The following is a 12,787-nucleotide window of genomic DNA, read 5'->3' on the forward strand; positions in this document are numbered from 1 at the left end:
TTAGAAGTTAGTTTTGAAACAGTTTTAGGATATCTAGGTAGCAAGGAGAATGTAGGGGCTATGTGTTTACACAGGCAAGGTTTTAAGTTCAAATTCACTCACAAGTTCAGGTTCACTCATAAGAATGGCCAGCCCAGTGGACAACCATTCTAGATGGAAGCCATTTGTTTCCTGACCTAGTGAATGACCTCTGATACTGCCTCTGTTGGAACTATAGGGATCATCTATCACCTAAAAGTAATCAGAGGCCATGAAATTCAGCCCCTGACTGGAGTTGGGAGGAAAATTCCTTCCTGTACACTTCATCTCTTTTCTTGTCACAGGCTGCTTTCTCCAGGAAATCTCTTTCTCCCTAATGATTTTGCTTTTATGTTAAATGTACCCTGAAACAGAAACCCCATTGAGAAGAATTCCATGAGAGGGAATAGAGATACACCTTCTGTACACAGGACTGGGTGTGACTTAAGAAGGCAGTTTGTGAGTGAGAATACAGCTTCCCTCACTACAGATGTTTTCGAGAAAGACCCTAGAGGAGATAGCTAGTCCAGCTCCAGCTGCTAGATGAGGCCATCAAGGGAGCTCAATCCTAGTCATGGCTGTCACACCTAAGTGGGAAGGATGCTCAAACTACATAGAACCAAAGGATTTATGAAAATGGTCTTCTGTTCTGTTGCTTGGAATGCTCAGATAGGCTACTTTTGGCTTACTAGTCCCAGGATAAAAACAAGAACTCCTCAGTATTGTTTGCCTTATCTCATCATTTTTTTAGATAAGTGATGGGAAGATCTTAACTTTCTAGGAGGCCATGTCTACAACAGATGCTCTCCTGAAGACATTTAAAGGATTGGGGGACTGCATTGGCTTTCTATTACTGTAATAAGTACCTAGGATATGTATAGGATAATCAATGGATAATTTTGGCTTGCAGTTTTGAAAGCTTCAGTCTGTGGTCTGTTGCACCCATTGTTTTTAGGTCTCTGGTGATTATGGCGGGGTAGCATATCCTGATATGAGTGTATGGTGTTGCAAAACTGTCCACATCATCATTAAGACAGGATAGAGGGGAAAAAGAACATACTTCCAATGACCAAAATAACTCCCACTAGGCTCCACCTTTTAGTTTCTACCATCTTCCAATAAGTCTCAAGTCTTAGCTTGACACTAAGTCTTTAGGGGGCATTCCTGATCCAGACTGTAGCAGGTATCTTAAACATCTTGATTGTTCTTGGAGAACTGACCTTAACTGAGAGTGACTCTCCAATTCAGACACTAGAAATTCAATCAACAAAGAGCGAAATGAGTCTAAGGCATACTAAGTACCTTCCTAGTACATTTTACTGAATGCACAGCATTGTGCAAATGAAAGTACCACTGATAGACTGGCAGAGATTAAGTTCAGAGGCCAGCAAGAAGTGAAGAAACAAAGTTTGTTCTCAGAGCAACTCTCCAAGGTAGCAACTGGCAGGGAGACCTTGCCATTCTGGAATGCTTCCCATTTATCCATCTGTTTTTATCTCTGTGCAGTGCCTTGTATTTGTCCATGAAAGACACTGAAAAGGGAGTAAAAGAACTGAATCTGGAGAAGGACAAGAAGATATTTAATCACTGCTTCACAGGTAGGAGAATTTGCTTTCCTGAAAGGGGCAACAGGGGAAGGATTATGATTTTTATTGTGATTGATTACATAAATTTCATAAATGTCACAGTATTGTGAAATAGTAATAGTTAAAGTCACACATTCTAACCTTCATGAGGCAAGTTGTCATTACTGTGGTCTATAAAATTTGTGAATTCTATGAGCTTTGACAATACAACTATTTCTTCCTTTTAGAGTAGTATGTACATTTCTTGCCTTTTGCTTAGTGTTAGCTGTTCCCTGGAAAAAGATTTCTTTAAGAATGTTTTAGATGAGAGAGAGAGAGAGAGAGAGAGAGAGAGAGAGAGAGAGAGAGAGAGAGAGAGAGAGAGAGAGAGAGAGAGACTAATTTGGGGCTATGAGAGTTTGTCCAGCTGGGCACTGTGGCTTCTAGCTACTCAGGAGACTGAGATCACAGTTTGAAGGCAGTGCATGTAGGAAAAGACTGTGAGACCAGCAAAACAAACAAACAAACAAACAAAACAGTGCCTCCTCCCACAAGTTTTCCTAATGGCCAAAATAATGGCTGCCATTAACTTATCTTTATAGAGAAAGAAAGTGGGAAAATACCAACACAATCATGTTCATTGCAGCATTATTTAACATAGCTAAGGATGGAACCAACCCAGATGTCCCTTGGTAGATGAATGGATCAAGAAGATATGGTCTATATACACAATGGAGTTCTATGCTTCCATCAGAAAGATGACATTGCCCCATTTGTAAAGAAATGGAAAGACCTGAAAAATTATATTAAGTGAAATAAGCCAGGTCCAAAGAAATATAGGTTTTATGGTTTCCCTCATTTGTAATAACTAGAATATGTCTATGTTATTCTTAGCAGGGGATCACAATAGCCCAATCGCTAAGTGCATAGGACCATATATAATGAAGCATATCAAAATGAACTGCAAGAATTGGAAACAAGAGATTCTTATTATGCCCTGTATGCAGTTATTTCTAGCTTTTCTTTCTGTGTTAGTTTTCTGTAGCATTTGTTTTGTATCTAAGCTTATCTGATCTGTGGAAGGGAAAGGGGATCATAGACCAGAAGGACAAAGGATAAACTAATGCAGCCATTATACTCACTAGACACTATGTTGGAAACAAACTTTAAGGAGTGGGGAGTGGGGAGTGGGAGAAGGTGAGGGAGGGAGTAGCCCTGTTGAAACAGAAATGTACTCATTACAGTACATAAGTCTGTACTCTAACCCCCGTTCATCACTTTTACAATAATCTTTTTTAAAAGGTAGTGGGCAAAAACTTTTCATTTCTAGGATTCATAGGAGTCTCACATACCACAAGCTCAAAGGTGGCATAACCAAGTGCTCTTGCTTGAGTGACTGTCTGTCACTGGCTGCTATTTATTTATAAATTTACTATTTGTGGTGGTGGTACTAGAGTTTAAACTCAGGGTCTCACATTTGCTAGGCAAACACTGCCACCTGAGCCATAGTGCCAACCCCTTTATTTTGCTTCTACTATATTCTAGGTAGAATCTCCCTTTGTGAGAGGTCTCTTATTTCTGCCTCCTGCCTGCTCTGTTTGTCCTTTTGTCTTTTTTTCTAGTCTTGGGGCTTGAACTCAGGGCTGGGCCCTGTCCATGAGATTTATTGCTTAAGGCTAGTGCTCTACCACTTTGAACCACAGCTCTACTTCTGGTTTTCAGGTCGTTAGTTGGAGATAAGAGTCTCATGGACTTTCCTGCCTTGGCTGGCTTTAAACCACGATCCTCAGATCTTAGTCTCCTAGTAGCTAGGAGTACCAGCACCTGGCTCTGCTTGTCCTTGAATGTCATACTATTTACCCAAGCTGGCCTTAAACCCAGTCCCACTATCTCTGCCTCCCAAGTAGCTGGGAACACAGGTATGAGCCAGTGTGCTCTGCCCCTATTAGCTACGTTTGTAAAAAAATCACTGTAATAAATACAGAGTTTTCTTTTGGCCTGCTAATGCTCAAACTGCTGGATTTATTACATTTTATTCCTTTTGCTAGTCTTATTTTGAGGCAAGATATTGATTAAAGGACCATGAAAAGAGGTGATGACAAATACAAGTACTGTCATTACACTTAAATTTAGGACACATAGACCATCATGTTACTGCTATTTAAAAGCTGGCAATGACTCCTGGTTGCCAGATTTCTTAATGCACCATCAAAGCTCAGCCCAGGGACTTGGATCTTCCTCCTCTGGTCTCCTCCCTCATCTCCCTAGGGCTGTTGCCGCCTATGGACATCTGTTTCTTCGACTGCTATCATGCTTATGCCCAATCTTTTCATCCCCTGTCTTTCCTAGGTTTGTAAATATCCATTCATCTTTTAGGCTCCAGGCCGTCCCTTCCTTTATGAACCTTTTCCTGACAGGGTAGAGGTATGACAGAGTCCTACTCTACCCGCTCTCCCTTTTCAAAATTCAAATTTAACCCAGTAGTTTCACCCAGCATGGATTTGTAGCAGAATGCCTGTTATGAGACCAATTTACCACCATCTGGCTCTTTTAGATTTCCTGAGTAAATGCCCATACGGTACCCATTAGAGTACCCATATCTCTTAGAGGTCCAATATATGTTCCATAAGGAATTAAATATGTGGATTGATTTCTTTGATGCACGAATGGCCTCTTAAGTAGCATGTGGATTTTCTTTTTAACCCTTTACCTTTTGTTTCCAAACATCCATGCCATTAACTGTTTTTGGTTTTTTCCCTCTTGGATTGACTGGAAAGATGAGACAAACTGCATGCTCCAATGCTCTGCAGCCAGTGTGGGGTGGTGTCCAGACTTATTCCTTGGGAAAGAGAGTGAATTTCCCCTTTTTTTTGGCCCATTCAGGTAGCAGTGTCATCGACTGGCTGGTTTCCAACAAGTCGGTTCGGAATCGTCAGGAAGGCCTGATGGTTGCCTCATCGCTGCTCAGTGAAGGGTACCTGCAGCCTGCTGGTGAACTGTCTAAGAATGCAGCTGATGGAATCATTGAAAACCCCTTTCTGGACAATCCTGATGCCTTCTACTACTTTGTAAGGGAGAAAATCCACTCAGCTATTCTTCTTGTGGTGGGGGCTGCCCAGGGTAGACACTCCAATATTCTGAGAGTACAGAGCATGTCCACCCCTGCAGAGAATAGTTGGATGGGAGAGGAGGAGGTTGAGTAGAGCCCAGGCAGGGAGAAAGAGGAAACACTCTACACCTCCAAATCATGTGATGAAGCCCAAGGCCCCTGAGGCATACGCTACACCTGTACATCCCACACTTGACAGCTGTCCCTGCCACAGCGCTGCCCTGTTCTGCCCTGCCCAACTAAATTAGTTTCAAGGGAAAGACCATTTACTTCATTTAAGCTGTACTATCTTTATTCTAACTAGAATTCTAAGTAGAATTCATGCATCAAATATATTGGGCTCTAGCACAGAGTGAGCGTTGGCGTTGGCAGAGAAGACTAAAGCCAGAGTGGTGAAAAGACAATAAAAATAGGCAAAAGTTCTGGCCATAGAGTCACAGGTGTGGCAAGCTGGTTGAATTTTTCAAAGGCAATGAAAATATGTGACTGCGGTTGTGCGCACACTTCCGGGATACGATTACCAGAGATTGGGAAACAGTGTTACACAATTTGGGTCTCAGTTTGGGCCATGTGATAGTTTCAGCAGGAAAGGGTTTCTAGGGGGATTTGGGGGCAGTTTTGTTTCTATTATGGGTCAGGATATGGACGTTAGGAAGCTTTTCAAGAGATACATCCTTTTTACAAAAACAAAATGAATGTCTTGGGGTTTTATTTCACTTTGAGGAAGTTCCACTGTTGCTACTCCTTTTTTTCTTTTCAGACCTCTCATTTGGCTATTTACAGCTATTTAAATTCAGGGTTCTGTTTTAAAAATAGAGCAGTGAATCTCTCTCCTCTGTATGATTCATCACTTGCTTATAGCTTAGTACATCCCAACTCCCCATAGATCTCAGGGGTTGAAGTGGACAGGCAATCCTGGTCTTCTCAGAGGAGAAAGGCTGAGTGGCGAGGGTTGCAATGCAGAAAGTGTTTCATGGAATCATATGGTGCCATTGCATGGCGTCATTCTGATTTCAAGGAGGTAGCCCTGAGGTCTTGAGGAAAGAAAGACTTTGAAGGCAGAGAAATGTGCATTGTGAAGAAAATTGAGGCCTACTTAGACTATAGCCTGGGTATCCTACAAAATGAAAAGATTTTGGTAGGATCACACTAGGGAGACAAAAAAAGAAACAGAATTTAGAAGCAGGAAAATGGAAGAGAGAAAACTAGCTCACCAAGAACAACTTTTACTTTTAAGGTTCATATTGGGATATGTGTAGTAGCCAGAAAGAAAAGGAGAAGCCTGCTTTATTGGCTGGCAGGAAGAGGGATGCTACAGGTAGCAATATTTCTGCCACTGGTAAAGTCAGCTTGCTCTCTGTGCTTTTCCCACAGCCAGACAGTGGGTTCTTCTGTGAGGAGAATTCCAGTGATGATGATGTGATTCTGAAGGAAGAATTCAGAGGGGTCATTATCAAGCAGGGATGTTTACTGAAGCAGGTGAGTGCTAATCACCATTTCCTCTTAGCCCCTTTCCCTTACCAACATCCTTTGTTTCACTCCTAACTTACCAAATGGCAATTTATTTGGCCAATAACCAACCAGAAGTGAAACTCACAGACTGAAAGACAGCAGAGCTAAGCCATGAAGGTAGCACTTGGTTAAGAGGACCAAAGCAGACAGAGCAGAAGCAGGAGCAGGGAAGTATCTCTTGTATCAATATCAATATCATAGGAGAAAATGATGTTTTAAGAAAGTATTGCCCTATTCACGAACAGGATGAAATAAATTAATTAAGAGGGGGCCATCCAGAAGACAAAGAAATTTCATGGCAAAGTACTGCCCTTTTGCTTGTCCTCAACACCATCGGGGGCAGGAACTGGACACAGGCACAGGAGAACCTCTTTTACCTTTGCAATCAAAGAGGCGCCATTCCAGACTCTGGGGTAAGGCCTGGTTGACAACCCAAACCAGGGCATGCCTCCATAGGAACCAAAAGCAAAGGTCAAACCCAAGCTGAAGATATTAGACACAGTCCTAGGGGAAGCGGTGTGTAATTTCCCAGTGTTCACAGGTATGACCAGTCAGTCCGGGGGATAAGGTGTGGGGGAAAATGAAGAGCTCTAGTTGGTTCCCTGGTGCCAGGACACATGGGCAAGGGGTGAGAAATGACAAGGGCTGGCAACAGATGGGAAAGCCAGAGCAAGAAGACAGGAGAATATTCCAGGTAAGATAAGTCGCACAGAGCGTCATGGAAGCTGAGGTTGTTTCAGAGGCTCGGCCTCTTGCCTTCCCAGCTGTGAAGTGCTGTGTACACTTTGTAGGTTTCATGGACTGGGATTTAACTTGCTTCTTATCTCAGTGGCCTGTGGAACTATGATCCTCCCAATCTATTCCTCCCAAGTAGCGAGGATTACAGGTGTCAGTCACTGTGCAGGGTTTAGTATCAAGTTTTAAGAGAAGAGAGTCCTAAGACAGACAGAGAAAGCTTTAGAAAGAACTCTAGTGTTTGTGACAGAGTAACCAGCTGTCTACAGTAAAGGAAAGGCACAGGGGTCAGGGCTACCAAAAAGGTCCCCTTACACAAGGAAGGTCTATCTTCTTTCTCTTTGTTTCTGCTAAGGTTAGGGTGTAAAGACAAGAGAAACATGGGAAGGAATTGCATCATCTTATTATATTGATTCCTTCTATATATTGCTACCATTTCTTAAATTAGTTGGACAACTTCTAATCTGTGTGTGTGTGTGTGTGTGTGTGTGTGTGTGTGTGTGTGTATGTGTGGTGGGGCTTGAATCTAGGGCCTCCTTCACGCTAAGCTAGTACTCTACCACAGGGCTATATTCCTCTGCCCTAACTTTGAGAAGAGCTCTTAAAAACTGAGCTAGACTCGACTATAGCTTTGTCTGGGGAAAACACACAGTAGGAGGCCTGGGATGGTGAAACCTGGATGAAGGAAGGGAACCTGAGTGTGTGTTGGAGATAAGGGGACCTGAAGCAAATGGCACTTGGTGTTTTCCTTTGCTTTCCTTCACCAAAGCTGAGATAGATACCAGTTACCTTAGCCAGCCCAGGTAGTGTACATTGAATTCCCCGGAGAACGGTTAGGCAATTAGAGACTCTGGATTTTTTTTTTCTGTGTATGTGGTACTGAGGAATTGAACCCAGAGCCTCATGCATGCAAGGCAAGCATCCTACCACTGAGCCACCTTCCCAGCCCCTTCTCTAGTTTTTTTTTTTAAAGCTCATAAGTGATTTCCACGTGCAGGCAGGCTAAGCTAAGAAGCACTGACTAAGAAGCTAAGAAGCACCTTTTTGCTTAAAAGCTAATGTAGGAAATGGCGCTGTGGCTCAAGCGGTAGAGCATTGGCCTTGAGCTGAAGAGCTCAGGGACAGCACCCAAGCCCAGAGTTCAAGCCTCATGACTGACAAAAAAAAAAAAGCTAATGAAATGCCTTCTTCATAAACTTTCTTTTACCTAAAGAAAACATGAACTGTGTAAATTTAGGGGTTTGGTCCTCTTTTTACATGTTCACTTTCTAGTATCATTATTATGATTATTAGTTGGTGGAGATTTGAATTCAAATTACTTGAATTCATATTTCATGTTTCGAATCTCTTAGTTAATCACAGTTCCTGTCAGAATCACTTGAAGGAATTCAAAATTTCTCTTTAAATTTTACCTAGAGTAAATTACCCTTCTAGATTTTGCTGGGAGCCAGCCAGGGGTTACCTGTGTAGAAGAATCATGACAAAGGGCACCTGTGTCACATTCTCCATAAATGTCAAGTCACTGTGTCCAGCAAAGAGCTGTCCCCAATTGGGCACCAGTGTCTCAAACCTGCAATCCTAGGTACTTAGGAAGCTGATATCTGAGGATTGCAGTTTGAAGCCTGCCTGGGCAGGGAAGTACAACTGACCCCCAGAAAACTGGAAGTGGAACTGTGGCTCAAAGTGATAGATTGCTAGAGTGCTAGCCTTGAGTGAAAAGGCTCAGGCATAGTGCAGAGGCCCGAAGGTCAAGCCCCATGACTGACAAAAAAAAAGGAACTGTCCCCCCTCCCTTCCATTATTTCTAGTAGAATCAGAGAAACAACCCCACCTGGGAAATGAAACAAGCTGTAGAATAGCAGAACCCAGTTTTATATAATTGCTTCTGCTATACTAAAATGGCTAGTGTTTGATTCCTAAGCACAAATATTCCTTGCGGGGAGAAGGGCCCTGTGTTAGTTACATAAGCTTTTCTTGAGCCTGGTGCAGAGTTGAGCACTTTTCTTGGTGGGTGACAGGCAGTAAACACTTGTGAAATGCATGATATTGAATCTAAGTAATGACTTGGACAACACAGCAACGGTTCTTGGAAATCCCAGGCATGCATATATTTTTTTTTCCAAAATCCTTTAGGGAATACTCCTTGAATGAAAGGTGACCAGACACCCACTGGCGTCAAACCCTTCAGTGAGCCACACTGCAATGTCTGGCAGTGCTTCTAGGGAACTCAGTAGCTGCCAGAGATGGCTGATTTTGTATCTTTCTTGTTACCTTCCTTTTCCTGCCACTCGTGATCACTTGGTGGCCACCCAGCAATTGCTCAAGAGAGCATGACAGCTGTGTCTGCAAAGAGGAAAGGGTGTGGGTGGCCACCTCAGTGCTGGTAACCTTATGGGCAAGATTAGTTAAGTAGAAAAAGTAGAAAAATCCCCACTTCGAGAAGCTGCTACATTGCAAAAGGCATTTTGGAGATGATATAGCCAAGAGAAATATTTTCTGACCTTCCATGTAACTTTCTAGGGTTCTTGATTATGTCATTCAGGCAAGTAAAAACATTGTGATTTATTTATTTATTCAATTGTGTTGTTGGACCAAATGCTTGCTCATTCTTAAAAGCTCTCTTGAAATTTCTTGGCCCTGGATTGATGACCCTGTTTGCTAGAACCAGAAGTCATTCTCTCTTTTCCCCCCGCCACACATAAGAAAATGAAAAATGTCAAAAAAAATAGCTATTTTCTTTTCCAATATGTGGTGTTCTGAAAATTACACAATCGTCTTCTTTATATTGGCAAGATAGAAATAATTTTATCTTCTAATCTAGTACTTTTTTGCCTTTGGAAGTTAGTTAAATGATTTGAATTATATGTGGGAAATCAAGGCTCATCATGGCACTTTCAATGCTGCTGTGAACTGAACATGGTGGCACACAATTACAATCTCAGTTCTCAGGAGGAGAGGCAGATAGGCTCAAGACCTGACCCAGATTGTATATAGCACATTTCAGGCCTGCCCAGGATTCATAGCCACTCTGTCTGAAAAACAAAAACAAAACAAGAAATAATAAAATAAAATAAAACTTTTTTGTAAGATAGCTGAAACAATTACATAATTAGTGGCAATTATAAACAAATAGGAATCAGATTCTTTCTGTGTGCCAGGCACTGTGCTGGGCACTGGAGAACAGAAATGTCAGACAAATCCTGCCCTTCTAACTCAGACTAGTTGATGTTAATGCTTAATTCTACCAAGAAACTCCAAACCCTGTTCTATATTCATTGTGTCTGTTATAGCCAAATTCATTTCCATTTCTACTGATGATACCTAAAGTGAGTTCCTAATAATGTTATGTTTAGATTATTGCAATATCCCTAATGACATGCAAATATGTATATCTATATATCTACATATATAAAATCGTCTACACAGCTGGAACCTTCTCCATCTTGTCACCAAATTAATTTTCCTAAAATGCCATTGTGGTCTCACTTCTTACTCAAAAGCCATCATGCACACCCCCCCCAGCTTTTATTTTTACTCAGGCCTATTTGCTCCCTGTTCACTCTGCATTCCAGGAAGACTGGTCTTGTTCATCACCGTCTGTTTGTGCCTGTGAATTTCCACCTTGGCCTTCCCACAGAAGTCTAGGTCCTCAGGAGGCTTTGACAACCCAAGCCTACATTACATACCACTCTACTTCCTTTGAAATCTGTTATGTGTAATGACTGTTTGATTTGGGCTTTGCTATTTTGTTTTCCACATAAGCCATTAACCACATCTTATAACACTTTGTCTGCTTTGTGTTGCCTAACATAACACATAGTACATAGCACTGTTTTGCTAGCACTAAAAGACAAGCTTAAAAATAATTTGAAGTCATCCATATAAATTAACAACCTCCAATTTAGCACTGGTTGGCCTCACTGCTAGCTCCCTGAGAAAGATCTGGGTCAGGGTCTGGTCTTCCTGGAGTCAGTTTTTCTCTATTTCCATCTTGTTTCCTCCTTGTTGTTCTCTTCCTCCCCCTCCTCCCCCTCCTCCCTTCCTCCTCCTCCTCCTTCTTCTTCTTCTTCTTCTTCCTGTTCCTCCTCCTCTCCTTCCTTCCTTCCTTCCCTCCCTCCCTCCTTCCCTCCCTCCCTCCTTCCTTCCTTCCTTCCTTCCTTCCTTCCTTCCTTCCTTCCTTCCTTCCTTCCTTCCTTCCTTCCTTCCTTCCTTCCTTCCTTCCCTCCTTCCTTCCTTCCTTTCCCTTCCCCTCCTCCTTCTCCTTCTTCTCCCCTTCCCCCCTCCTCCTCCTTCTCCTTTTCCTTCTTCCCTTCCCCTTCCTCCTCCTCCTCCTCCTTCTTCTCCCTCCTCCTCCTTCTTCTTCTCCCTCCTCCTCCTCCTTCCTCCTCCTCCTCCTCGTCATCATCGTCATGATCGTCTTCATTATCATCGTCTTCATTGTCATGGTCCTACTGGTGCTCCTCCTCATCTATTTCTCTTTTGTGGGGGAGGGTCTCTGGGAGCAGTTCACCTGGGCACAGTGTGGACAGAGTGAGGCAGGAAACTGACCATTTCTTTTTGTGTATTGCACTTGGATGCAGGGGCACAGGAGGAAAAACTGGAAGGTGAGGAAGTTCATTCTGAGAGAAGACCCAGCCTACCTGCACTATTATGACCCTGCTGGGGTAAGATTCCACGGTCCAGAAATCCATTCAAACAGAAGCTTCCACTGCAAGTACGAGCAGGGTTTCCCAGCCCCCTCAATGAGATTTCCATTTCTTCACCTACCTGCTTCTTTTCTCTCCATCCTCCTTTCCCTTTCCCTACCCACCTCTCTCCACACAAAGATTGAAATTCTTGGGGTTTTGAGACCATAGAAGCTCAGAGACAGAAGAAAATACCGCATTATAAAATGTATTCTGTTAACACAACACAATTTTTGGGTCTTCCCCTATCTGATATTTTCAAAATAGTCAATCAGTCCCAATTCATGGTTTAACATTAAAAAAGTGACAATTCTATCAGATCAAGTTGGATGAGTGAATGAAATCCAGAAATTTGGGCTAATGGTTGTTGGAGGTTTATCCTCAGCAAAAGAAATCAGCTGAGTCATGAAATCGCTCTGCCAGGGCTGGGTCCTAGCCTCCGCTTGTAGTGCAGGACTCTTCACTTTGCTCCTGAGAGGCTATAATACTTTGTCTGCTCATAATACTTAGACAGTTCTTCCTCAGCAGGACATGGCATCCTCAGTCTGCCTATATCCTCTGCCACTTTGCTCCATATTTGAGGCCCAGATTGGCTCGCTTCTTTTACGTAGCCTCCCTGGGCCCATTGAGGTGGAAGGTGGAGAATCTGGAAGGGTTTCCTTTATATTTGTGCTTTTATTTTAGGAACCTCTAGGAGAGAGTCTGTGTAGCAGTGTTGCCAACAGGATGGGGTACTTTGATAAAATAATAGACCACCTCTTTCTCTTTTAGGGGGAAGACCCTCTGGGAGCAGTTCACCTGAGAGGCTGTGTAGTGACATCTGTGGAGAGCAGCCCAGATGGTAAGAATGAACTTCTGTGGGAAAGGTGTGGCAATTCCCTTCCCATACCTGTGTACCCCAGGGCACCAACTAACTAACCAACCAACCAACCAAGCAAGCAACTAATCAATTAATAAATCAGTCAGGCATAAGCACCTGTGACTTCATAGTCTGTAAACCTTGGAGGGATGGAGTTGTTCTTTTTCAATAGCTGCCTCTTCCCTTCAGGCCTTGTGGAATTGGAGTAGCTTTGCAGATGACTTGATGAATGCCCTGGGCTAAGCTGGGAGAATCTATCACTTCATTACTGGTTTTGATGAGAGCTTAGTAGCTCCTGACAACA

The 12,787-nt window shown here is 42.8% G+C and overlaps 1 protein-coding gene across 1 annotated transcript in view; it reads left to right on the forward strand.

Moving 5' to 3' along the window:
- Positions 1 to 12,787, forward strand: part of Plek (pleckstrin) — a 28,703-nt gene that overhangs the window by 12,914 nt on the left and 3,002 nt on the right. Inside the window, exons 4-8 of the mRNA XM_042683088.1 lie at positions 1,525 to 1,616; positions 4,467 to 4,651; positions 6,067 to 6,171; positions 11,520 to 11,603; positions 12,396 to 12,465. Coding sequence (XP_042539022.1) covers positions 1,525 to 1,616; positions 4,467 to 4,651; positions 6,067 to 6,171; positions 11,520 to 11,603; positions 12,396 to 12,465 — 536 coding nt within the window. The remainder of the gene's footprint in view (positions 1 to 1,524; positions 1,617 to 4,466; positions 4,652 to 6,066; positions 6,172 to 11,519; positions 11,604 to 12,395; positions 12,466 to 12,787) is intronic.

This window comes from Dipodomys spectabilis, unplaced genomic scaffold, assembly GCF_019054845.1.
Source record: "Dipodomys spectabilis isolate Male_0828 unplaced genomic scaffold, ASM1905484v1 ptg000079l, whole genome shotgun sequence".
Lineage (NCBI taxonomy): Eukaryota > Metazoa > Chordata > Mammalia > Rodentia > Heteromyidae > Dipodomys > Dipodomys spectabilis.